Below are 25,381 nucleotides of genomic sequence, written 5' to 3'. Positions count from 1 at the left end.
ACAGCCAGCACAACGGGACACGTTCATATATTTCTTTATAGAAACTCAGCTCAAGAAGAAGAATGTCGCTTTCTTCTATTGGAGTACATTAACCTGAGGCTTCCCAAACCTTGCGAGTCCCGCAGCGTGATAAGTGTTTTTACAGCAACTGCTACAATGCAATGATGGCACACGCTTTCATTACGTGTCACAGGCAGATTAAACAGCAACGCATCACAGAGAGGAACACCTTCTGTCTCCAAACATCAAACGCTATAGCTTTCATTTACAACAACCATAGTGAAAAATGAAAAAAAAATGCAATGAGTTAAACTCTAAATATTATGTACACGCAAATGTACAGCTTTGAATAAATTAATACCAATTTGCATATTCTTAGGTCCTTGTAGCTTATTTACAGAATTAGGTTCCTTTTATTAATAATTACATTAAATAGTTCAGGTATAACTGTCTGTTGGATTTAACTAACGGTCCAACTGTTATTTCAATCCCTTTTTGAAATATCCACTCTAATTATTTGTCTTTTTTTGCTTTTTTTTTTTTTTTGGATGTAGCTTGGATGTTTTCAGTTTACAGATTTTACGTGAATCACCATTTAGATATTGCAACCAGTAGTGATCCTATACTGACGTTACGCAACAAATGTATTTTATTTGTATAATCCTTTTTTTCAATAGATTGGTGTGGTCTTGTAGGCATGTTCTACAGTCAATTAGGCTACAATGTAGATTGTCTTCGCAGCACTTCCACCACCAACAGCACCGAGTCCCACGGTTTCTTTTCTTTTTTTTTTTCTTGTTGACTTCTTGTTTTCCACTCTAATCATCCATGCGCAAAATATAATGAAATTTCTCGCCGAGAACCACTTAATAAAATCCTCTGGCAATTCAAGTCATGCCCTGGATAGGTTTGGGGACGCTTGATCACTTGGGTGAATCCCTAGGTGACGAAGTCTCCCGCTGGCTCTCTAGGCCGCTTACTAGTCTCTGAATATTTTGAAGTTCATTGATGGATTCCTTCATTGTCGTTTTAGGTGAGCCGTTTCTTTGACTGGCTCCCGATTTGTGATCAGGCACAGGACTCGCTTCCCTGCTACCACATTTAGAAGATTCCGATGAGGGGTTTAGGCCGCTTGGCAATCCGGTGGTGAGCAGGTTTGTGCTTTGAGGGATCGACACTGGGAGCTGATAAGGGTTGAATCGCAGTCGAGGGCGAGTGCTGCTGCTCAAGAACGGGTTCCTGGAGAGAGAGGACGCCGTGCTGCTGCTAGCGGGCAGGGCAGAAGCCGCTGCTGCTGCCGCGGCCATGTAGGTGTAGGGGTACGGGAAAAGTCCACCGAAGGTTGGCATCGGAATGCCCTGTAATAAGAGATGATCGTTAGCATTTTTAGTACACTGTACATGCGACAGTTTGGAAAGTATGAATCTGCTGTATGGCGATTGCTTTTAAAGAATTGTAAAATCAAGTAGAAGTTTATTTTATCACAGAAATAATAGCCTCAAATAAAGCAGATATTTTGACAGATTTTAAAAGCTGTAATAATAATAATAATAATAATAATAATAATAATAATAATAATAATAATGTTGTTTTGTAATGTATTTTCATGCGTTTCTACCAGAAAATGTTTAAACAGCTACTGTTACGCTTGACAAAGAAGGCTAGTCTATGAAATCAAATAGCATCTCACCAAAAATATCACTAGATCTAACTAGTGTAGCCTGTTTTCATTCACGTGCTTCCATAACCAGACAGGGCGTATCATGACATAGATTTAAATTTTAATGACGAGAGTTTCCTTACCTGAGAGGCAAGCATGTGTTGAGACAGATGAAAGGGAAAGGGACTCGGTGTGCTCCCAGTACCCTGAGCTGACAGACTTCCGTTCTCCAGGCCACCAGCGCCTGATACTGAAGCCAATAGATGTCCCATGCCCATGGCAGAAAACGCTCCAGGTGCCATTGCAAATTGTCCAGGGTGGAATAATAGAGGTTGTCCGGTGTTTAGTGGGTTAAAGAATTGTTGACTGTGTAGGCCGGAGAGCGCCAGACTCTGAAGGTGCCCTGCCCCAAAATGTGAAGGACTTTCAGTCTGTACCATTAGAGGAGAGAAGCTGTCTTTACTACCGCTTATACCGCTGTTTTCCGTGTCTTTCTTTGACGAGTCTGTATCTTTCCTCGACCTGCTCTCTAGTTTGTCTTTCTCCAAGTTTCTTATACTAAATATAGAATCACTTGTTTTTCGTGAGTCTGGATAGTCGTCTTTCTTCTCCGCAATAGGCTTCTCTCGCCCCCAGTCCTCACTCCTCGACCTGAATGGAGATGAAGGCTCTGGTGCAGGACTGCTGGAGCCACCACACCGGTCATTTTGGTGGTCCATTTCGTGCTCGCTATCAGTGCATGTTTTGTCGTCTGTGATGGGCAAAAAAATCAACATTAATTTGATATTTCTTGATATAAGACTATCTATCTATCTATCTATCTATCTATCTATCTATCTATCTATCTATCTATCTATCTATCTATCTATCTATCTATCTATCTATCTGTCTATCTTTTTATCTATAAATTTATGTTGCAGTATAATGGAAGTATCAGTATTATAAATTGCAGATGTATTTAAAATGTCCCTAACTCTAGGCGTAATTGGACTTAAACACTAGACATTTGGAAATTTTCTTTACTGTTTAAGCAGCTAAATTAATGCTTAATACGCATATAAAGCGACACAGTAAGAGACCAGCTGCACGATGAATTAAATAAATGCAATGAAATACAAATATTTTTCCAATTAATTTTTTTTTCACGTTTTTGTGTGAATCCAACGAAATATGATTGAGAGCTATAACTTTTACGTGTTGCTCGCTGATTCAAAAAACTTGTTTTGGAAATTGCAAATCAGTTCATGCTGAATGAGATATGCTTTATTCAAATGACAGTGTCAATTATTAAAATTGTTAAATGGTATAATACAGAGTTTTGTCAATTATTTGACATTTAGGTCTGCTTCCTTTTGGTATTCATGAAGCATATCGTTATAATTTATTCATAACTTCAGACGTACCTCTGCTGCCCCGGTTAAACCTAAGTGGGCTGGAAACCGGTCCAGGTGAATGACCAGCATCTCTGCCAGTTGTTGGTTCGCTTGAGGAAGCATCAGAGTCGGCGCCATCACGGTCCACTTTACATTGATCCTCATACATGCGTAATGATGGAAGGGTCAGCTGTTTCCTTTAACATAAAAATATATTTGTTTATAAAATAAATACATATTTAACAAATCAGGGAACTATAAATTGATCAATGCAAAATAAAAATAAAATCTGTAGGCAGCCCATGGGCTATTTCGTTACAACGTATAACACTATAACTTTTATTACCTTTTTTCTCTCCTTCCATTCCCCGTGTCTCTGAAGCCTTTGGCAAAGGGGTTATTATCAATTTTCAGTTGAGTTATCTGAATGTAGAGAAAGAAAAAAGATGTATATGTTGTTATAATTATTATTGATTTGTGCATGATTAGTAAAAATATTCAACAGCAGTCTATTAATATATAATCGTAGTGGTACTTTTGGTGTTGATTTACGTTGCACTAACTTATACAAATCCTTATTTCATACGAATTTAAATGCATAAAAAGAAAAGCTTTCATAAGTGGTGTGATCACCACTTATTTTACCATCAGTGTTAAACACGCTGCGCAGACTACTTTTAATTATTCAAAATGTTTAATGAAAAAGATCAAATCACGACCCCCCTGAGAAACTCCACGAGTAAACATTTTCCATTTGTCAAATTGTTATTCTCTACAGCACAACAGAGAGAACAAGAGAGGCGAACTAGATGAGTGACGCCGACCTGCTATTAATAATTAATAGTGTGGTTTGAATCATAGCCAGTTTTTACAAGTTCCATGAAAATAGAAAGCGATGTAACAGAACGATTTTCGTTGTACTCAAGCGATTTAGACGCTGTAGGCTATAAATTCATGAGAAACCAAGGCCTTAAAGTTCAGAGATTGCTAAGCTAGATGGCCTCTGCTTTTTGCGTTTAGAAACTGACACGCTTTGATTGCTGTGCCTCAGTGTGTGTTGCTCCCGGACAAACCGACGAGCTTAAGTGCCTGCTAATCGATTGTGACTCTATGTCATAAACTTTACGATACCGACAAGCTCACCAGGCCCCTCGGACACAGACGACAATTAACATGAGCAGTAGCTGAAAGTAGCACTGGACACGTGAGGAATTTGAACAATTTTCAAGATAAAATTTAACATCCATATATTCAAAATACTGTCACTTATGCTACTTTTTTATACCAAGGGACAAACAGTAAATCCCACCAAATGTACAGGCTCGTAGATCGCATGCAAAAAGCATCGCAGAACGAAAGTAGATATGCACAAATTACGAATAGTCAAGTTGTGCATTATTTAGATATGCAAGCACATGTCTGTAATGTCTAATAAATCGCTTTAATTTATCAAAATATGGGTACATACCTTGTCGTTTTGATAAGCAGTGACAGCAATAAAATCGGTCTCAGGGAAAACGTATGTCCTGAAAGTGCTGTACGGAAGCTTCAGAATATCGTTGGCTCTCACAATATGGAACCTGGGCTGATATTTATGCATTGAATTCAGGATGGTCTGTTAAGAAGGAGAGGAAGACATTAGTGCTCGTCACAATAATTATACATTTCAAGTCATTACTCTTTAAAATAGTTTTAGACGATAAAACCGCATTATATATTAATTAATAGTGGAAATATTGTTCTTGGGTTAAATCACAGAACTGCAGGCCTATGCCGGTGGAAAGAAACAAACCAGTCATGCGGACATGCAACACGACTAATTTTGTGGCGCTTTCAATATAACATTAAATTAAATCTCAAGAAGAAATCTAGTAAGAGTTACTTAATTGTACGGATTAAGTAAAAAGGTGATGAGCAGATAATATACATTTATTAAATTTCTATTTGACTGTACAAATATCAAATGGTTATGCCATGCATGTAAATGCTCCATTTGTTTCCAGTCGATTTGTTTGCTAGTCGCGTAAGGGAGCAGGTCACACACTATATTTGACTGCATGCTCTCGTATATAGTATCGGTTTGCATCGTTGCATCCAACATTGTTCACTGAACTAACCAAACACACCAGAGACTGCTCAGGTAGCTCTACCTATGCATTTTGTTGCTGCGCTAATTCAAACAATCCAAATGTTACGTTCACTGTTGCTATTTGTAAACTCATCTACTGTAGCGTGATTCAAGGTCTCTCTTGTTCATTTGACCTAATTTTTTGTCACTTCCACCTCCTCATAAAAGTTATAGCGCTCAGCGCCTATCATAAACAATAGAAGTAACAGTGGCCAAGAAAAAACTCAGGATGAAGTATTTACATTACATAACCGAACTGACATTGTCATCATTATTCATCATAACGAATAAAATTATGACGGAAAGCCCTTATCTGTGTTTGTGCCGAAACAAACAAAAAAAGAAATTAATCTCTCCACAGCACAGAATTGTATGGGCCGAATAAATTTAATAAGCTAAATTAGATATTATAAAACAATCATTCTCATTGCCCAAAAATAAACTGCGATACTGCAAGTGTCATTGTGAGCATAGGCATTACAGCCCACACATGGCAGTAAATTTATATTACATATGCTATAACACACAACCATAATAGGCCTCTACATGCGACACACACACACACACACACACACACACACACACACACACACACACACACACACACACACACACACACACACAGACACAGCTATTAAAGAAAATGGGTTACTTACAAATCCATGTTTGTCCGAAATATTGTTGGTTAACTTCAGTTTATGAAAAGCAACAGGCTTAGCCATCCATTGTTCCCCAGTAGCTGGGCTATCCGGATGTATATACATTCGCTTTGGCATCTCCGGGTCGGCCTTCCCCGCAACCATCCAGCGAGAGTTGTGAAACTTGTAGCGGCAGTCGTCGGCAGCCACAATGTCCATTAAAAGAATATACTTGGCTTTTTTATCGAGTCCATTAATGCGGACCTTAAAAGGTGGAAACATTCTCCTGTAGAAAAAAAAAAGTTTGTCCATGAATGTATTTTTTAACGTTGTCAGGAAAATCATTTACATTTCTGTGTTATGGTTTATCTTAACTCAAACAATGACATTGTATATATATATATATATATATATATATATATATATATATATATATATATATATATATATATATATATATATATATATATATATATACACAAACAACAAACCAAATATTACTATTTGACTTGGCTCCAGATTATTTAGCTCGCCACTCAAATATTATGTTTTTGACAGGATATTTACATAGTACACCTCAGAACATAGACAGGCCAACAAGGACATTTGTCTTCAAAGAAATAAAATAAAACACAATTTAACTGTACCACACCGTTCAATGAAAGTCAATGTTTGTTGATTCTGATGCAAGCAACAAAAAGCCTCAACTATTTTCCTTTCGCTTAGCCACAGAATACGCATCGCTTGTACTTTCCCCATTTCGTTTCCCTAAATCAAATGAGCAGATGAATCTTGGAGGTCCCCATTGTTCTGACAGTAAGACATTCATTTCCACAGCCTCTTTGACATAATAATTGGGTCAGCCAGTTCATGGCTCAAGACATTAATAAGGAAATTATGGAGAAATGTTGTACGACAGCGAATGCATAAATCCGAGGATCAGCAATGAATATACTGGGCCTGCTGAATTAAACATCGAGCGAAACAGTTTTATTTTATGTTTTTATTCTTGCAATTCACGGCGAATTTACTGTAGAATAAATACGAAACGTTCACAGGATCACAACATTCAATCGCGTAAACACTGCAACAAAATACTATTAACAGATGAAGTGTGAACTCACCTGCCAGATTTCGTAATAACCATTTCTGTTCCTAATTTGTGGAACTGGTCCCATAGATCCTTCGCTTCCAGTGTGACTTTTGGATCGTCTTCAACCTCTTCCTCTGGCTCCAAGCTCTTGAGACTGCGAAGATGAGCTGCCTGATGGTGGTGACTCAAAGCCGGATGGAGCCCAGCCTCCGCGGCTCCGGCCAGGGTATGGTCCGGGATCGGCTTTGTGAGAGCCCCGGGAGGCAAGGTCAGCGCCGGGAAAAAGGAAGGTTGCGCGGCCGCGAGAAAAGCTGACATGGGAAAGTCGGTCGGCCGGTGAGCGTGGAAAGGGTGGTAAGCCATCGCAGTCCCTGTAAAAACTGGATCTCTCATCGGTGCATCCAACAAACGTAGTGAAAAGATATATTTAGAGGTGTTCTCTGGCTAAAAAGGAGCGCGTATCCAGAAGACAGATCTTCTCACTACGAGAAGAAAAAGCGCAGCGAGGCAATTTTGGCAAAATGCGTATCGCGAAAAGGCGAGAGCAGACAGCGGTAGGATCTTCCACTTTAACTCCCGTAGCTGCTAGTTTCCACGAAGTCCCCGTAATAATATCAGTCAAAGTGAGCGCAAGGACGCTTTGAAGGCAGATTTGGGGATTCCTGTTCGCCAACAGTTGCTCTCATAAAAAAGCAGATTACTCTTTCGATGCGGATGTCCATTCAAGCGCAGTCATTCTACCCAGACACGGAGTTGAAATGGTTAGATCTTGCCCTGTCCACTGTACAACTGTAACTATCTCACATGTCCTTCCTGCTCTGATCTCAGCACTAATGAACCAAGCCCCCTTGATTGCTGATTTTACGCTTTCTGGACCAATTGTGGGCCTCTATAGGCGTGGTTTTGACAGCTCCGGCCAGGCTCAAGGAGAGGGGGTGGACAAGAAGGTGTCGGAAGCATTAGCAGTAAGAAAACATGTCAACAGAATAAAATATTAACCAATGACAGAAAAGATCGGGAAATCCCACCCCCGTCTCCAAGCCAAGGACCGGGTCAGCCCTCAGTGCTTAGCCGGTGGTGACTGCACCTCGGTCGGCTTACGCTTTATAATTACGATGCCTCCTTGTTCGAGGAACAAAACACTCTTTCCGATACACAGACAACCAAGACTTAAGATTATTGATGTGTAAATGAGAACGTTGCAAACTCTTATGAGAAAATCAGCGCAAATACTATAAACTTTACATTACAAGCACATTTAAAGCATCGTGAATTGAAGATAACTTTTCGCAATAGTCAATAAAATAGCACACACAAAACAACGTTCATGTTCGCTGTATGTTGAAGTGGCGCGTACGTATTTTGTTAATGATACAGAAGTGCACACTGATAGCCAAAGGACCTTGTTGTGCGTATGAATTGAATTCAGCGTAACACTGTGTGAATAACAATTTCCGTACTTCGTTCGTGTGTCGCGACTGACTTCATGTGGGGAACATCAGCCAATAACCGGACATTGGTACTTTCAATTCTGCCCCGGGTCATTCAAAGCGCATAGCCACGCGCTATGAAGAAAAAGGAAGAGAGCTGATGGAATCTAAAGACCAATGTAAAGATAATTTTGGTGAGTGCTGCATTACTCTTGACTGTTAACAAGCATCTGCGGTTAACTTTTAATTTACTCCATATGCGGTAATATGCATATACATGTGTTTATGGAATGTTAAGTGCGTTATAATAAGGCATTTTTTATTTTATTTTTCTTTGTGCGCAGACGATATTTTCACGCAGTGTTTAGGTGTGCGAAAACAACACGCTCCTCTCTGTCCTCGAAATATAGTTACTTAAACGTCTCTACATCTCAACGCATTTAAGTGCAAGACCACTATTCCCCATCTACTTTCGCCCTGTAGTTTCAGCAGTGCGTCGAGCCGTGAGCGTAGTCTATACCTTTAAGAAATCCACTCGTGGACTCTAGATTTACTTGGATTGGGTTTGTTAGATAGCCGCTTGGCGCCAGTCGGCTGACGTACCGCAGCAAGAACCGTCCCTTGTCAGTTCATATTTACTCCAAAATCCTCTAACAGTGCACTCCAATCCTTTTAGCCTTTACGCCAAAGTTTTGGTTTGCGCTTGCCGTCTTTGTCTTCAAGTGACTAAGTTAGCTTATCAATGTATAGTTTTCGGTCATATGAATACTTCCCGCATTTCCAAAACGCATCTTTGTATTTGTGCGGACAGATTCAACCGTTTGCGGAATGTTGTCACTTTTACACTTCGATACAAATCAGCAGAACATGATGACAGGCTGTATGTTTAACCCTTTCTTTGCCATACAGGATCCGAAAGCTTATATTTGTTATATTGCTTATATTGCACTGAAATGTTATGAAGTTAAAATCAGCGTGAATTGAATATGAACAGCTGGTCAAAAACTTTATAGGCTGTTTGCAGTGTCTATTTAACAAAGACGACGACGTATAATAAAGTGTTTTTGTATTTAGTTTTACAATTTGTGATATTTAGTCTACTGGATTGGACGTAAAGTTGTTTAAAGATAATAGTTTGATTTTATTATTATTATTTAATAAAGAGCATGGCGAAATGCCGATTTTTGCAGCCAAAATGAGCACTGCTACATTACTTAATTGTGCGTTTTTCGATTTTTTTCTCTTGTTCATTAAAAAGGGCAAGCATATTTAGACATTTTATTATATCTGTTGTGAAATGAGATTACTCTCACACCTCAATAATGAATAAGAATGGCTAAATCTGCACAGTAAGCAGAGAAGAAAAAAAAGAGACAAAGCAGGCAGACACTTGTTGCCGATGCCACGAGTGAACACACAGAACTAAAGCGGGATTTATTAAAACTGACACTAAAATATTGGAAATGCAGGCATTTACCATGCAGGTATGGGCATTATTAATAAATATAACGCTTTTATTTAAAAGTCGCAAAATGCTACATAAATATAAAACAGAGAAAGAAAAGAAACTGCTATATATTCAAATAAACAATAATCTGTTGGGCTATTTATACCACGATTTAACTGTACTATATAAAGGTAGAATATTAATATTTTGTTCCGGTTTTTGTAATGAAGCATGTTGAACTAGCCAAACGAAATAATAAAGAAGCGGAAAAAGTATTTTCCACCTTTTTTCCAAAAAGGCCTACTCAGGTGTTTTAGCTGTAAATATTATATATTGTTTTTGATAGTTTACACATTCATTGTTTTACCTGCAAACAACGTTGTTGAATTAGAACTAATCAATAGTGTTTGTTTGATCTCTGGGCTTAAACTTCGACAGAGAGTGATTTAGATTGGGAAGAGATTAACCACACGTGGAAATGGTAACGGTTTTCTATGTATATACTTTAGGAAGTAATCACATCAACAAAGTCTCTGCAATTACGCCAGATTTATTTTGTCTGCTGTACACATCTAAACCGACAAGAATGCAATCGTGCGCTGAGCTTTTATCACACATAGTTTAAAAAGCGTTCATGCTGGAAAACTTTTCACGGCACTGCCACTGTTTACTGCAAAAACAACGAGGCGTCGAACACCAATGACGTTTATTCCGGATGATTGTAATGATGAATTTAAAAAAAGGGGAGGGGGGGGGGGGGTGCTGAGAGGTGTCTCTGTGCAAAAGCTTTAAGCAAAGTACATTTCATTAGTTAATATAAGCTGGTGCCAAACTTTTATGCATGATCTGCTCCTGTCAGCTTTTGTGTCCTTGAGACGGTGTCCGCTGTAAGACAATGTGCCTAATTGTGTTTCCAGGGTTCCAAGGAAATTAATATGTTTCTGCAAAAAGATAACGCAAACCTTTGCAATACCTTTCACATTTATGAAACCAGATGCACCTCTAGGGTTGATCATTAAATGACCGTTGCTCTTTTTTTCTGCTTTTACATTGTTGCTCCTTCTTTTCATCTTTTCATCATCTCTCTGCATCATCTCTCCTGCTATATTTAGCCAGTAGACTGAGGCCTTGGCGCCAGACCGTTTAAGACCTGTCAAAGTCCCTCATATTTCCCCTTGTCACATGTATACCCAGCGCCTCCACCAGCTAGCAGCCCCCTCTCTCCTCCTCCTTCCTTCCGTCCAGATCTCTCTCTCCTCCATTCTTACTACCCATCCACACACACCCTGGATGAATTTCCCCGTGTCTCCTTTTTTTCATAAGGACAGTGTATTTGATCTGCTCGTGCTTATTTTGCCAAATCGTACAATTTGCTTTTCGCGTCGAATCACCCAACCGAGTCAGCAGTAACCTGCTCAGTCTGGACATACCTTATATCTGATAGATGCGAAACAACTATTTTATAGACAGCTCTGGTGCTCTGCTTCTTCTCTCCCACTCTCTCCATCTGCCCAGAAGTGAATTGGCAACAGTATACTTCACAAAAGCTCATTCTTTCAAACTATAAAACACATAGTTTCCCCCCTCTGTGTAGTGAGGACATCTCATAGACACAATAGTCTTTATTCAGAGGTGATGCTGTTGCAAAACCGTAACCCGACCCTAATCTTCACACAAACCTGTTGATATCAGTAGACTTGCAATATTTATATCAATGAGAATGTTTGAATTTTGTAAGTGGTAGCCTACAAAATGATACAATCGCATAGTCTAATAGATTTTTACAGTTGAAGATTTGCTTTTATTTTAAGAGTCAGTTTAAAAAATATTAGGCAGTAAATCTTAAATATCAAAACTGTAAAGTTTTAATCAAAGGATAACAAAACAAAAAGTTTCAAACACGTTATCGTAAGGGTTGTTTTATACATTGTAAAAATATATGATTAGTTAGTCCTGACAACATATGTTTTTATGTCATTATAACTTTTTACCCAAGGTAATCTTGTTCTAACTTAATTTTAAAAGTTACGCAAGCTGTTTTAAGTCAGTTTAACACGATTTAAGTTCAGTTGACTGATGGGGTTATTTTGATCCAGCTTAAAAATTTAAGGCAATCATATTTTTTACAGTGTAGAAATATAATAATAGTGATTAATAAGGTTTCGCTAAACTTGATAAACCCCATGCATTAAGTGATAAAAATTATGATTCTAAATCATGAGTATGCACTAGCCTCTGTGATCAGCAGACAACAATAAATGCAGAACACGATGGATGTTTGAAATGTTTAACATTAAACCATCCATGCGGTGTTTTGTAAATATTGAGTAATATCAGGTAATCGTTTAGCAATTTCTCTAGCAATTTAATACAGCACTCTAAAGACCAAATCTGATTTTAAAAGACGCTAAAACTGTTAGGCGAAGCGCGCATGTTGCTGATTTATTAGAATCTACACCTTTTCAGGTAACAGGTGGGGGCGCTCTAATGACCTCAGGGATTTACTGTACCTGCTCCTGCAGACCGTTTGCAAACACTAAAGCTTAATTTAAATGTGCGAAAACCCTAGTATTTTCTCTCAATATAAATATACCTTTTTTCAAGCCACGAGTTTAACACTGAATGCTTGTCTGTGTTATTTTATAGCCTACTGAATGATTATACATTTTTAATTGTGTTTTGCAAACATCTCATCAATAGCGACTGAAGTAAAATCAGGCTTGTCGTAATAACAAGCACCACACACTAATAGTAAAATCTGTGATTTATGTGTTTCCTTTATGATCACACACAGACAAACACACACACGCTGAAGTTTTTTCGGTCCCCTGAGCTTTTGTGTTGTGTGATGCTGACCCCATCAATTCCCCTTCAGCGATTAAGTCTCTTGCTCCGTCTAAATGCAACAAGTGTTATACCTATTGTACCTTCATGCTTTTTTATACAATTTGTGGTTGATTAAATTGTATATTACCCCTAAGTATAGTTTTATACACTTAACCAGCAAACTGTTTTCATCAGGCAAAAACATCTTTGTTTACATTTATTTAATTTGCAACAACCAATTCAGCTCTTGCCTCGATCAGCTTTTGCTAGTTTTTATCTTGTCAAAGTATTCTTCTTCAGTAATATATTTTAGTCAGAAAAGTTGAATGCATATTAGAAGTTTGATTCCTCACATTTTCTCAACAAAAAATGTTAACTTGCGGTTTCTTTTTTTTCATATTCTTTTCTAACAAAGAGCTGTAAATCAGTATACAAACGCGAATGAAATAAAATGCGCATTAATCAGCTCCATTCTTATTTTAATGATCTTTTTTGTTATCCATATTTCAGTTATTTTAAAACGGCAATATAAATGGTTTTATTGGTTTTTATGTCTCTTTTTTAAATGTCATTGTTCAACCAACATTTATTTATTTGGGCTTAAAGTCCTTATAAAACTCTCAGCACCTGAACACCTGTAAAAAATGATAGTATTTAAATTAATTTTATTAGCTGTATTTATAAATGTATACTTTTAATATTATATATGATTTGCATGCACTCAATCTGTACTTCCGACTTGATGTTTAATGCTGTAAAAATGTAGGCTACTGTACACTTATAGTAACTTTGCCTTCTAAATGTTTTCCCACGGATTAAAGGTTTTGAACGGGAACGGCAATTTGTCATGGTAATAGGATATGAAGAGATGAGGGGGAGAAACTCCAACATCAATAATTTAAAACAAGCACCCTTGCACAATCAATCCGACACTATTCAGAGAGAATGAGTTGAAGATAAAGGCAGATTGTTCTTACTGTAGGCTATCTGTTAGCGGTGAGTCTGCGAGCAGCCGTCGTTTCGATCAGGACACTGATGAGATGCGCGTCCAGGTGTGGGGATCCTAAAGATAAGTTGATCTAATCGAGGCTATTCAGCAGCTAATTGAAAAATAGTGTGTGTAGTAATGTCAACACTGACCCTTTTAATCCCCCCGGGAGCTGTCAGATATTATTCAGTGTACTGTCTCTCAAACAGCTGTGGAGATGACTGATTTACACGTCTCGTTTAATTGACAAATAACGAATTAAATCACGAAATGTTTCGACGTTCGAATCTTAATATTTCCCTTCATTAATAGGTATTTTCAGACAAATAAGGTATGAGGTGCTCGTTAGCAGTTACGAGTAGTTAGCATCATAAACCGCGCGAAAAGTTTGCCTCGTCACGATAAATTTAGCCTACCTTACGCACTTTTTATTTCGAAAAAAACGTTCCATTAGAAGACAAGTTCTATTAAAATAATGTCTGTTAATAAATCAGTTGGTTACTACAAGCCCCGACTTTTAGCTTATGACACACAAAGGTGTTAGTTTGAGATAAATGTTTTCCATATTTCAGTATACAATGTAGTTGACTTATAAATTACGTTGGGCTCTATTGATAAAACTTTAACGAATAAAGCGATAAACGGAGACACCTGGTTTAACAACACTTATTATTATTACTATTATTATTATTATTATTATTATTATTATTATTATTATACCAGTAATATTCAGTGAATTTAGTTTTTATCTATATAAAGTATATTAAGGCGCTGATGATGTAGATAGAAAACCTTTAAACTTTGCATTGAACACATTTTGACCCTTAAATGTCTTATTTTAAGCTTCTCTCTCTGTTCTAAGGTATTTGCAATCGCATTTATTAACACATTAAGAATGAATTCAAGCAGAGCTAGTTAAATATCTAGAAAAGCTAAGATGAGGATGGAAAAGCAAGTTACTAGAATTAAAAAAGCAACCAATGTTTACTTTCTAAGGTGATAATAGTTTTCTCTGTTTTTTTCCCCTCTATTCAGTCATCTTTTATTTTCTGTGATATTCCTTTCATTCATTTAGTAGTTAAGAGATGCATGACCTCCGATGAGAGGAGAAACCCACAGACATGCCAGAAAATAGCCTTTTACTGAATGGGGACCGTTCCCATTGGGATACATGGAGTGCAGAGGATTCAAGGAGTGTTTTGGAACAAACAGCTTCAAAATCTTACATGGTTTGCCAACAAGCCTTGACAGATTGACTCATGGTAGATTGTGTATCAGAGACTGTTTATAGATGAATGCTTCTTCAGCTAAATGTACAAATTTGTAGATCAGCCTTCTGACCCCCGAGAGAGGAGGAAAGCTGACTGAATGCCTGCTATCTTCTGTTGGTATTTATAGGCTGTGGCTGCAGTGATAAGGTGGCACTGGCAGTCTGGAGTGAGACAGAGAGAAACGAGGCCTGACCTGCACAGATGGAGAGAGTGTGAGCTGTGCCACTGTCCTCATCGCCGCTTCATGTCCAGTTCCACAAACTGCACTGCGAAACATCATGTGTGCGTTTACGTTAAGGTGGGAGTGTTGAGAAGATGGCGGAAGAAGTATGCTGGCGAGGATTACAAATGTGTCTTAAAAATAATGGATAGTTTTCTTAACTACACAAATAAAGGTTATTTTGATGACACAATAGTGCCTCTGTAATTGTTTTTCTTTTACTCTACATCAGGTCAAATTGAATAATAAGAAAATGTTATATAAGAAAATTGCACTTGAGTAAGGTTTGTCTTTGTGTGAAACATTCTAAGTTATTTATTGTACAATTAATGACAACGTTTTGCAAGTTTTAGAAATATTTATTCAATTGATAAATTCATGATAAAAATTCAAGGAACATCCAGCAGCTTTGGCTGTTATATCATATTCAGTTTGCAGGGTATTCACAGGGTCTTAACTATTTAACTGTCCCACCAAGAAAGAAAAAAAATGGATTGGATTTTTTACTCCTAATGTCACTAGTTAATACAATGCATTTTTTTCAACACCCCCTAATTACTAAAATATCAACCTCCACCAAATGCTTGATATGTTGGTTTAAAGTACTAGAATTAATACATATATTATGAAAAATCTGAAAATATGAAGTGTAAGACCAATTTATTTAAAAACTTAATCAAAATAAAACATTTTTGAACACTAAATACTCTTTTTTTGAAGTATGCCATAAAATATTTCAGATTCTCATTTAACATGTTTTCTTGTTTTGATTTGTTTTTACAATAAAATTAAATCGAGCGTACTAGTGTAACAGGATTATGTTTGTTTCATTTATTTTATTTTTATTTTTTGTAAACCAACAATGCTGTGCGTGTAAACCATTATTTAAAACAGTCATTCTTTAAATGACTTTAGCAGTCATTACTTAACATGTCCTAAATTTAAAAAAAAAAAAATGTAGGCCTTAAAAAGTCTTAAATTAGCTTAAGAATCGAATTGTAAGTCTTAAATCATTTTAAATGGGTCTTAATTCCACGTAAAGCTACTCTATCAGGCCAACACCTGTATACAGTCACCAACAATACATCTCTATAAAACCTTTAACCAAACTCTGTTTACAACATGGTTCCTCACAATAACATTTGTAAGTTTTCTTTCTGTATTTATATGTGGTTAAGACTCTGATCTGGACAGACTTGTACATTTAGTTTATTAGTTTTTAAAGCTTGTCAAAGAAAGTATGTGTGGTTTGTATATATATATTTTTTTATGTGGCATGTAAAAATCTTTACAATTAAGCCTTTTATAAATCTGTAGTTTTATTCATAATGGCCCTGAAAGCTCTTAAAATGTCTTAAAGGTGTGATTTTGTCTGTTATAAAATAACTATTATTTTATAACTTATTATTTATTCTATTTATGTATTATTAAAATATAAATTGTTCATTTAATTGTGCACAGAGCAGTTTTCATATTTTGGTATCGTTACATCCAAGTTTTTTCTCCATAAGAAACAGACCATTATGAGCTTTGTTGTTGTTGTGTGTGTGTGTGTGTGTGTGTGTGTGTGTGTGTGTGTGTGTGTGTGTGTGTGTGTGTGTGTGTGTGTGTGTGTGTGTGTTTAATGTGTGATTTTTTATATCAAGAATAGTTTATTTTTGTATATTTTTTATATAATCACTGCATGATGCATTTATGATTTGTTTGTGCAACTCTGCTTTTAACTGAAGAAATACACACTGTATTGAAGGTGTAAATGTTGTTATTTATGTTTCATCAGTTTTCCTCTGCAATTTTAGTTGGAATAAAACCCATAAGATCAGTGTTGCAAGTGCTTGTGCTTTGTTGCTTTGGCTTCATGAATTTTTGAAAAAGAAAATTTGAATACAATTTTTTTTAAATGTAAAAAAAATCATAAACAATATACTTACAATACTATTTCTGATTTTCATACTTTCAACAAGGTTTAGACAATGTTAAAAAGTTATCTTTTTTTTAAAGATGTACTGTTATACCCAGATTTAGTTTTCAAGTTGTGATTTGTATTGATTTGTTGATTTTGTCAACAAAAAAATTCCCCAGAAGTTGCCCAATCTAAGGCCTGGTTAATCAAAAATAAACCTTTTGGTTTGATCATCATTAAAAAAAAAAAAAAAAAAAAAGCTTACGCACACAAGCACGTCCAGTAAAGCAGAGATGGAGATGGAGGAAACCTCATCCTGTGGCCTGAAGCCTGTGGGAGATTCGTGATGATAAAAAAACAGTTCCCCAAATAAAAGCAGTGATTGAGATTCACAGCCGCAGGCCCAGATTTGTATCTCATCATTTAAATGCATTTATTTTTAGTATAAGAAATATATTCAGGAGAGAGCAAGGTAAGTTAATAACAAGAGAAAAGAATGACAAAGTCAGAATGCATCTATTAAGCAACACACAAATGACTCGTTAAACTCACTTGCATAAATTCCTATTTGAAGATCACATTGTGAAAGTATTATTACAAAACCCCGTCATATTCATACAAGCATGTGCCAACTTTAATGCTGAACATCCCCGTTAAGTTTGCTTTTTCTTTTCTGCGACACAGACTTCGGTCATGCTCTGATCTGTCAGCATTCAAACAAGCTGATGATGAGCAGCCCGATTCATGCTTCTCATATCAGATCAACTACTATTTATGCTAGAAAATGTTACATCCGGTCAAGCAAGTTGTTCAGCGCTATACAAAAGAGTTCAATTAGCCAATATAAAATGATATAATGATGATTATAGTGATTTTCCACAATTTGGAGTAGTGTGTAAATCATAGGCCTCAAACTGGACTCCTGGAGGGCCGCAGCTCTGCACAGTTTTGCTTTAACCCTGATCAAACACGGCTGATCTAACTGATCAAGGTGTTCAGACTACTACAGGCTATTAAGCAGGAGTGAGTTGAAGGTGGTTGGAGTTGAACTATGCAAAGTGGCAGCCCTCCGGGAATTAACTTTGAGACTGTTGGTATAAATCGTCTAAATAATGCAATTCTCCATTGGATTATCATGAGGATGAGCCTCACACACATCCAATAAAGTAAATCAAACAGAGAAAATGAATAAACAAAAATCCCTTCTGAAAGAAAACACATATTTTTCTGTAATATATATATATAAAAAAAAGTGGAATCCAGGGAATTCATCAAATCATTTTTTTTAGAAACCAAAATACTATTTATGATTTGGTGAATTAGTGATTCATTTGTATGAATATGTATTGTGTTTTAGGTCTGTGTTTAAAAAAGACATACATTTTCATATAAATTAGCCACTAATATGTTAAAATGTAAGACATAGCTATGGAAAAAGTACAAAAAAATTACTTGAAAAGTCAGTTTGAGTAAAATGTTTATATTTGTTTTATTATATAAAGGTCTGATAACTCATTTCAAACATAAATGACCAGAATGATCAGAATAACAAATGAAAATCAGGGGTATTCCACCAAACTTTACTTTTTTTTAATGGGATGGTTCGCCCAAAAATGGAGATTTGCTCGCTATTAGCTCTCACTCAAGTGTTTCTAAACGTCTTTTTTTCTGCTGACAAGATATTCTGAAGAATGTTGGAAAGCAGCAGCCACTGACAACTGCTACAAAAAAAGTACAACCTGTGCCACAAAAAGTAGAAGGAAATAAAAGGGTTAATGGTTGCTGCTTTCCAACATTCTTCCGTTGCTGTTCAACAGAAGAAAGAAACATGTTCCGGACAAGTTGAGGAGGACAGACTTTTCATTTTTGAGTGAAATATCTCTTGAACTGGTCAAATCTTGCTATTGTGTTGACTGAATATGAATGCAAATAAGTCTTAAAAAGAAAAAAAACAGGCAATTTTTTCTGTTATTACATGCAAAAATTGTCTAAATGGCAACATTTGCATTCGAAAAAGTTACATTAGACATTTAACATTACTCAATTTTGTTATCTTACATAATAATAATAATATAATATAATAATGACACTTCGATTTTACTCTAAAGCATAACTAAACTGTCAATTCAAGAATTAAGAATTTTCAAGTACTCTCTTGATTTTTCCACCATAGCTGTAGTCAAATTTTCCCGAGTGACTGGGTTGACGAAACAGATGATGTTTAAAACACTTATTTAAAAAAAACCTAAACAAATATACAGAAAATAATGTGCAGAATAATCAACACTACAGTGTAATGCAAGACTAAATGGTAAACAATCAATTTTGACTACTTATAAAAGTCAATTCAAACTACAGTACGCCTACTAAAACATAATCAAACACTATTTTCAGAATTATAATAATAATCAGCATCACGCTTAGAACTCAATAACAGAGGTAATCAAGACTCATATCTAAAGAACACACTCTCTCTCTCTCCATCACACACTCGCACTGGAAGTTCCATTGATATTATTGATAATATGACACATCTTTAAGAAAAGTGTGAATTTCTCTCGCACACGTCCTGTCAAGCTTAACACACACACATACACACACTCAGGTGGAGGATACTTCAACGACTGATAAAGGATATTCAGGTTGAGCTGCTCTTCCTGCATGCCCGGGCTCATTAAAGCAATATACCGGATGGTGGGAAATCGTGGAGATGGTCTGCAGGCTTGGGTTGGCTCAGGGGAATGCTGTGGGGTACAGGCTGAGGGGCTGGCTTTCGTTGGTGGGCAGAGGTGATCGGTAGCCCTCAAAGTTTCTAGGAATACTGCCGCTGGTGGAGCCCGAGCTGTTGCTGAGAGTCTCAATGCTTCCCTCACGCTGGAGCTCTGCTGCACACACACAGAAAAACAGAGAACGATGAACAAAACTACATAACAAGAGTCTCAGTGTTTATGTGAACATTCCTGTCAGGGAAGGGATTTTCTGTTACTGTAAAAGAAGATTTAAACTTAAGAGCTGTTTATTAGTGCCCAATTTAAATATGCAGATCTCAAGTTAACTCAATCAAGAGACAATGCTTCCCAGCCACTGACCAGTTCTTATGTACATAATCTGTGTTTTAGGAAAATTACATTAAGGAAAGGTCTGATGAGTGAGGAACAGGACGTCTGGAGCTCCTGGGAGAAAAAAAATAAGACAGAGACCAGAGAAAGTGAAAGTAAAAACGAAGAGTTCTAAAGCTTTCCTTTGGGTCAATCCCTTCATTATCAGGCATCACCACAGCAAAACGATCCACCCCTGTCGATCTGGACAAAGTTATAAGTGGTTTACACACACACACACACACACTTACAAAAACACATACATATATGTTTGCAAGTGTGTATCACTTCCAGGTTTTTCCTGAAGAGTATTTCAATGAGTGCCCTATAAAGGGATACATAGATTTTTTAACCCTTTAACAGCCATCATACAGTAGCTGTCTGGTTGATCTTTTGTCCATAGACTATCATTTAAAAAATAAATAAATAAAGGTGGTGTGGTGGAGCAGTGGGTAGCGCTGTTGCCTCACAGCAAGAAGGTTGCTGAGTCAGTGGGCATATCTGTGTGGAGTTTGTATGTTCTCCCCATGTTGGCATGGGTTTTCTCCAGGTGCTCCGATTTTCCCATGTAGTACAGGTGAATTGGGTAAGCTAAACTGTCCGTAGTGTATGCGTGTGAATGAGAGTGTATGGGTGTTTCCAAGTAATGGGTTGCATCTGGAAGGGCATCCGCTGCATAAAACATATGCTGGATACGTTGGCGGTTCATTCCACTGTGGCGCCCCCTGATTGATAAAGAGACTAAGCCGAAAAGAAAATGAGTGATGAGAAAATAAAATAAACTGGAGATTTGCTTAGATTGTCATCAGGAACACAACTGAACCCAAGGGGTCAATTCATTTTTCGTAGAGCGGACGTTAAAGGGTTACTATTGCTAAAGTATGTTACTATTGAATATTATGTGCTGTATTTCTGTTGCTCTGAAAATGAAATGAAGCTTTAATGAGCACAAAACATCTTAGCAGTCAATAAATCCTCACAATCAGAAACTCTCTTCACCATAGCAACGGGGCGCTCGAGTACCTCAGCACTTCTTGTCAGATTCATCTTCGGATGGAACATTTGCAACACATTAACACTGTCATTATGACCCGAACACAGACTAAATACATCACAGAATGCTTGAGTATTGTCAGCAGAAGTTTACAGTAAGCGTATCTCTGCAGCTAACAGATTACAACCTGACCTAAAAATTTTCTGTTGACATATCAACCGCCATAATTGTCACTGTTCAGTTTTGGTAGAAATAACACTATATTAAAGGTACAGTTCACCCAAAAATGAAAATCATTTATTCTTCCTCGTGGAGTTTTACAATTTTATCAGCTTATTTTCAGTGCGACATGGTGGCTCAGTGGTTAGCACTGTCCCCTTACAGCAAGAAGTCGCTGGTTCGAGTCCCGTCTGGGTCAGTTGGCATTTCAGTTTGGAGTTTGCATGTTCTCCCCATGTTCTCGTGGGTTTCCTCCGGGTGCTCTGATTTCCCCCAGAGTCGAAAGACATGCCCTATAGGTGAATTGGATGAACTAAACTGTCCGTAGTGTATGTGAGTGAATGTGTTTGTATGGATGTTTCCCAGTGATGGGTTGCAGCTGGAAGGGCATCTGCTGTGCAAAACATATGCTGGATGAGATGGTGGTTCATTCCACTTTGGTGACCCCTTATGAATAATGGGCTAAGCTAAAGGAAAATGAATGAATGAGTTCTGTTAAAGACAAAAGAAGATAATTTGAGGAATGTTGGTTGCTGAAACGCATCGACTTCCTCAGTAGAAAAAGAAATATGAACTTTTTTCAAAATATCTTCATTTGTGTTCACCAGAAGAACAAACTCAAATAGGTTTTGAACAAGCGAAGGTTAAAGTAAATGACAAAACTCAAACCCCATTTTAAACAATCTCATGAGTATTCTCTAAGTTGATTTTCTATTATAAATAAGTGTTGGGTGTAATTAGAAACAAAGAAACTTGTTCTTGTAATTCTATGTACTTTTCCCCTCAAAAAGGTTTAATTTTTAGGTCATTTATTTACACTAACACTTAAAATACACTTGCTTAAAATACTGCATACATTGTTTTGTATAAATCAGTTCAGAAAAGCAAAGTAATTTTAAATTGAGTTATTTTTGTTATACAAATGAAGAGTTTGTGTAGGCTCAGTAATTTCACTTTTATAGTGACGAATAAATTCTTTTCATTGCATTTAAAATGAAAGAACTGAACATCAACACAGGAGGCTAAAAAAAGCTAATTGTAGTAGAAAACTTCAGATGGCATTAAGAGACTTTTTTTATCTTCAAGAATATTTGCAGAATACCTTGACTTTTTTCTGCTAAAGAATTTTAGATTTGTCAGATGATCACATTATTAAGAAACAAAGAATTGAGTAGGAAATGAATGTCAATATATATGTATGAATATATGTATGAAATATTTTGTCATTACTACTATGAAACATTTCAGGGTTTGATACACGTTTACAATTTATTAAGTGTTGCTTTTTTTATAAAGCTAATATGCCCTTCCAAATTGAAATAATTATTTGTATTCTGTATGCTTTAACATTTTAAGTTGTATTGAGTCAAATAATTCAATTACTCATTGAGATATTAGATTACATTTTAGACAAATTAATTAGGAAATGATTCAGTTATGTAATTAGTACACTGTAAAAAATGATATGATCAATTATTCATGACAACATATGTTTTTAGTTCACTGTAAATTATTTAACTAAGTTAATCATGTTCTAACTTAATTATAAAAGTTACACAAGCTGTTTTAAGTTATACAAGTTCAATGAACTCATAAGGTTAATTTGATTCAGCTTAAACATGTAAGACAACAGTCCTTTTTTTTTTTACAGTGTAGAAAATTATTTTTTTGAAGTAACTTACCAAACACTAAACACTAATAAAGATGCCAAAGAACCAAAAAGTGTTTATAAAAGAGTATTCAGAGTATTCAGAGTATTCGCAGGGTCTTAAAAAGTCTTAAATCTCAAAAGCTCAATTTTAGACCTAACAATGTCTTAAATCTACTGAAATGTTTTGTTGTAGGTCTTAAATCTCTTTTAACAGGTCTTAATTTCCCTTTGTTCACATATAGCTACCCAATCTGGCCATTAAAACCCACACAATCACCAACAATCCATCTTAATAAAACTTTAAACTTTTTATTTAAAAATAAAATCTGCTTAAATGTCTTCATTAATTTACTGCTGAGGATCCTGACCTGACCCATATGTGTTTTATTATTATTAAATTATTATTATTGTATAGTAATTGAGAGCTATGTTTTGTTCTATTCTTGGTAAGGGTTATAGGGTTAGTAAATGGATGTACTTGAAAAAAAATAAATAAAAAGAATTTTATATATATATATATATATATATATATATATATATATATATATATATATATATATATATATATATATATATATATATATATATATATGATTATCGTGTTATTAAATGTATTCAAATTTATTCTTTTTTGACAGAGCTAGTGCAAATCTTTTCTAACTGGGATATTTGGGGGAAAAAATCCTTAGCATTTAGCCCTGTATAAGTCTAAAATTTCATTAGTTGTTGTCTAAAAAATGTCTCAAAATGTCTTAAATTTATCTGCAGAAACCCTGGAAATGCTTTTGGTTTTAGTCATTTGTAGCAACATACTCAAAGCTGTCTTTTCTATTAATAAGAACCTGTTGAAGAGTGGCAATCTGGATATATCTTATAAAAACGTATATTAAAAGTTCTTGATGAAACCAGCAATCCCCATGAAGAACTTTTATTTCTAAAAAGTACAGAATAGTGCAAAACACAGGGACGACAGATTTGCAGATATAATGCACAAAGGTTGTGTTTTGTCACCTTGTAGTGATTGTTATTCTCAGCATGATTTGTACTGTATATGCTGTGGATGTTACATGTTGTTAAAAGGACTCTAGTGTATACACAGCAGAGCCTCATAAGGGCTGAGATATATGCAGTGTTTGAAACGGACATCGCATGCAGAACGCCACTATCCATCAATTGTGGGTTATGATCTGGTGTGTATACAGTACTGAAGTGACGGGTGGCCACATTCCCCTGATGATTAGCGGTGGTGTTTGTTTGCTGTGCTGTTCATAGCCCTGTGACAGGTGCTCATGTGCTCTTCCTCGTGTGCCCAGCAGAGGCACAGACACACAACAGCTAATGTGCTGATTAGAGGCAGACGCAGATGGTCAGGACCGCACCTGGAGCAGCCAGTGTTTGTTTGTGAATCTGCATGTAAGGAAGAGAGCCAGCGGTCATACACTTCCGCTGAAACTGAGCTCTCAGCTTTAGGAAAGAGTAAATAATGACGTTACACACTCGGGGTGGGTGGGATGAGCAGAATAATTTTAGAGCAGAATTACATGATACGATTACAGCACGATGCAAGGCTTTTGATCACTTGAAACTACATACTGTAACTTTTACACAATTCACACAAGTCAACTTTATTTACGTATCACCCATCAAAACAACTTAAATATAGCTCAAATCACTGTCACTTATATCTAATTTGTAACATTCTGCTTGTTTATTGTTTTATGATTAAGGTGTGACTTCTGGCTTGTAATGCAAGCTTGCAATTGTCTGCATTTGATTTATTATTGCATGTCTAGGGCCAGACAGAATCTGCAGACATTTTTTACTATTTTTGCTGAGAATATTGTAAAAACAAAAACTGTGGATCTATGCGGAATGACTTTAAGAGTTTCGTAACTAAAAACTTATTTTAAGAAAAAAAAAATATATATATATATATATTTTTAACTTTCATTGAGTGTTTACAATGCACATCTAATTAGATCCACTTATTTGATAAACAAAGCAAGGCTCTCATATAATATACAGTGCTCGGCATAATTGAGCACATCCCATTCTAAAAATGAATATTTTTATCCATTTCTCAGAAAAGTGCATAAATAAAATGTATTATTATTTTATTATTACTATTAAATTATTTATATCATTCACATTATCATTCATATTAATATTATTATTCATATTATTATTCACATTATTATTCATATTATTATTATTATTATTATTATTAATATTATTATTCCTATCTAGGACCAGGGAAACACGCAACAATTTAACATAAAGGAGAAATTTTTTTATAAATTAACGAATTAATTTTTTAAATTTTAAATTAAAGCCAAATTATAAAATTAATCAGAGGCCAATTTTGATAAAAGAAAATTTAACTAAATTATAATAAAAATCCCTCGTCCGGGATTCGAACCCAGGACCTCTCGCACCCAAAGT

The 25,381-nt window shown here is 36.0% G+C and overlaps 2 protein-coding genes and 1 long non-coding RNA gene across 6 annotated transcripts in view; 1 reads left to right on the top strand and 2 right to left on the bottom strand.

Moving 5' to 3' along the window:
• Positions 1-783: 783 nt before the first annotated feature.
• On the bottom strand, positions 784-7,694 carry tbx2b (T-box transcription factor 2b). The gene is given in 7 exon segments (NM_131051.1): positions 784-1,358; positions 1,804-2,411; positions 3,064-3,230; positions 3,380-3,456; positions 4,502-4,648; positions 5,818-6,085; positions 6,924-7,694. Coding segments are annotated over 7 exon segments (2,064 nt in total). The 5' UTR covers positions 7,286-7,694; the 3' UTR covers positions 784-923.
• A 281-nt stretch (positions 7,695-7,975) lies between these two features.
• Positions 7,976-15,262, top strand: si:ch211-229g11.6. Its single transcript, NR_170084.1, is given in 2 exon segments — positions 7,976-8,516; positions 14,982-15,262. It is a non-coding gene; the product is annotated as a si:ch211-229g11.6 (long non-coding RNA).
• Positions 15,263-17,385: 2,123 nt separating this feature from the next.
• Positions 17,386-25,381, bottom strand: part of bcas3 (BCAS3 microtubule associated cell migration factor) — a 402,314-nt gene continuing 394,318 nt past the window's right edge. For 2 of the 4 annotated variants that reach the window (XM_021481360.3, NM_200622.1), the window contains 1 exon segment: positions 17,386-19,862. In XM_021481360.3, coding sequence (XP_021337035.1) covers positions 19,711-19,862 — 152 coding nt within the window. In that variant the 3' untranslated portion in view covers positions 17,386-19,710. 4 annotated transcript variants of the gene reach the window in all.

The sequence above is a fragment of the Danio rerio genome, chromosome 15 (assembly GCF_049306965.1).
Source record: "Danio rerio strain Tuebingen ecotype United States chromosome 15, GRCz12tu, whole genome shotgun sequence".
Lineage (NCBI taxonomy): Eukaryota > Metazoa > Chordata > Actinopteri > Cypriniformes > Danionidae > Danio > Danio rerio.
Note: the sequence above shows the minus strand (reverse complement) of the source record. Positions and strands in the feature narration are given on the sequence as shown.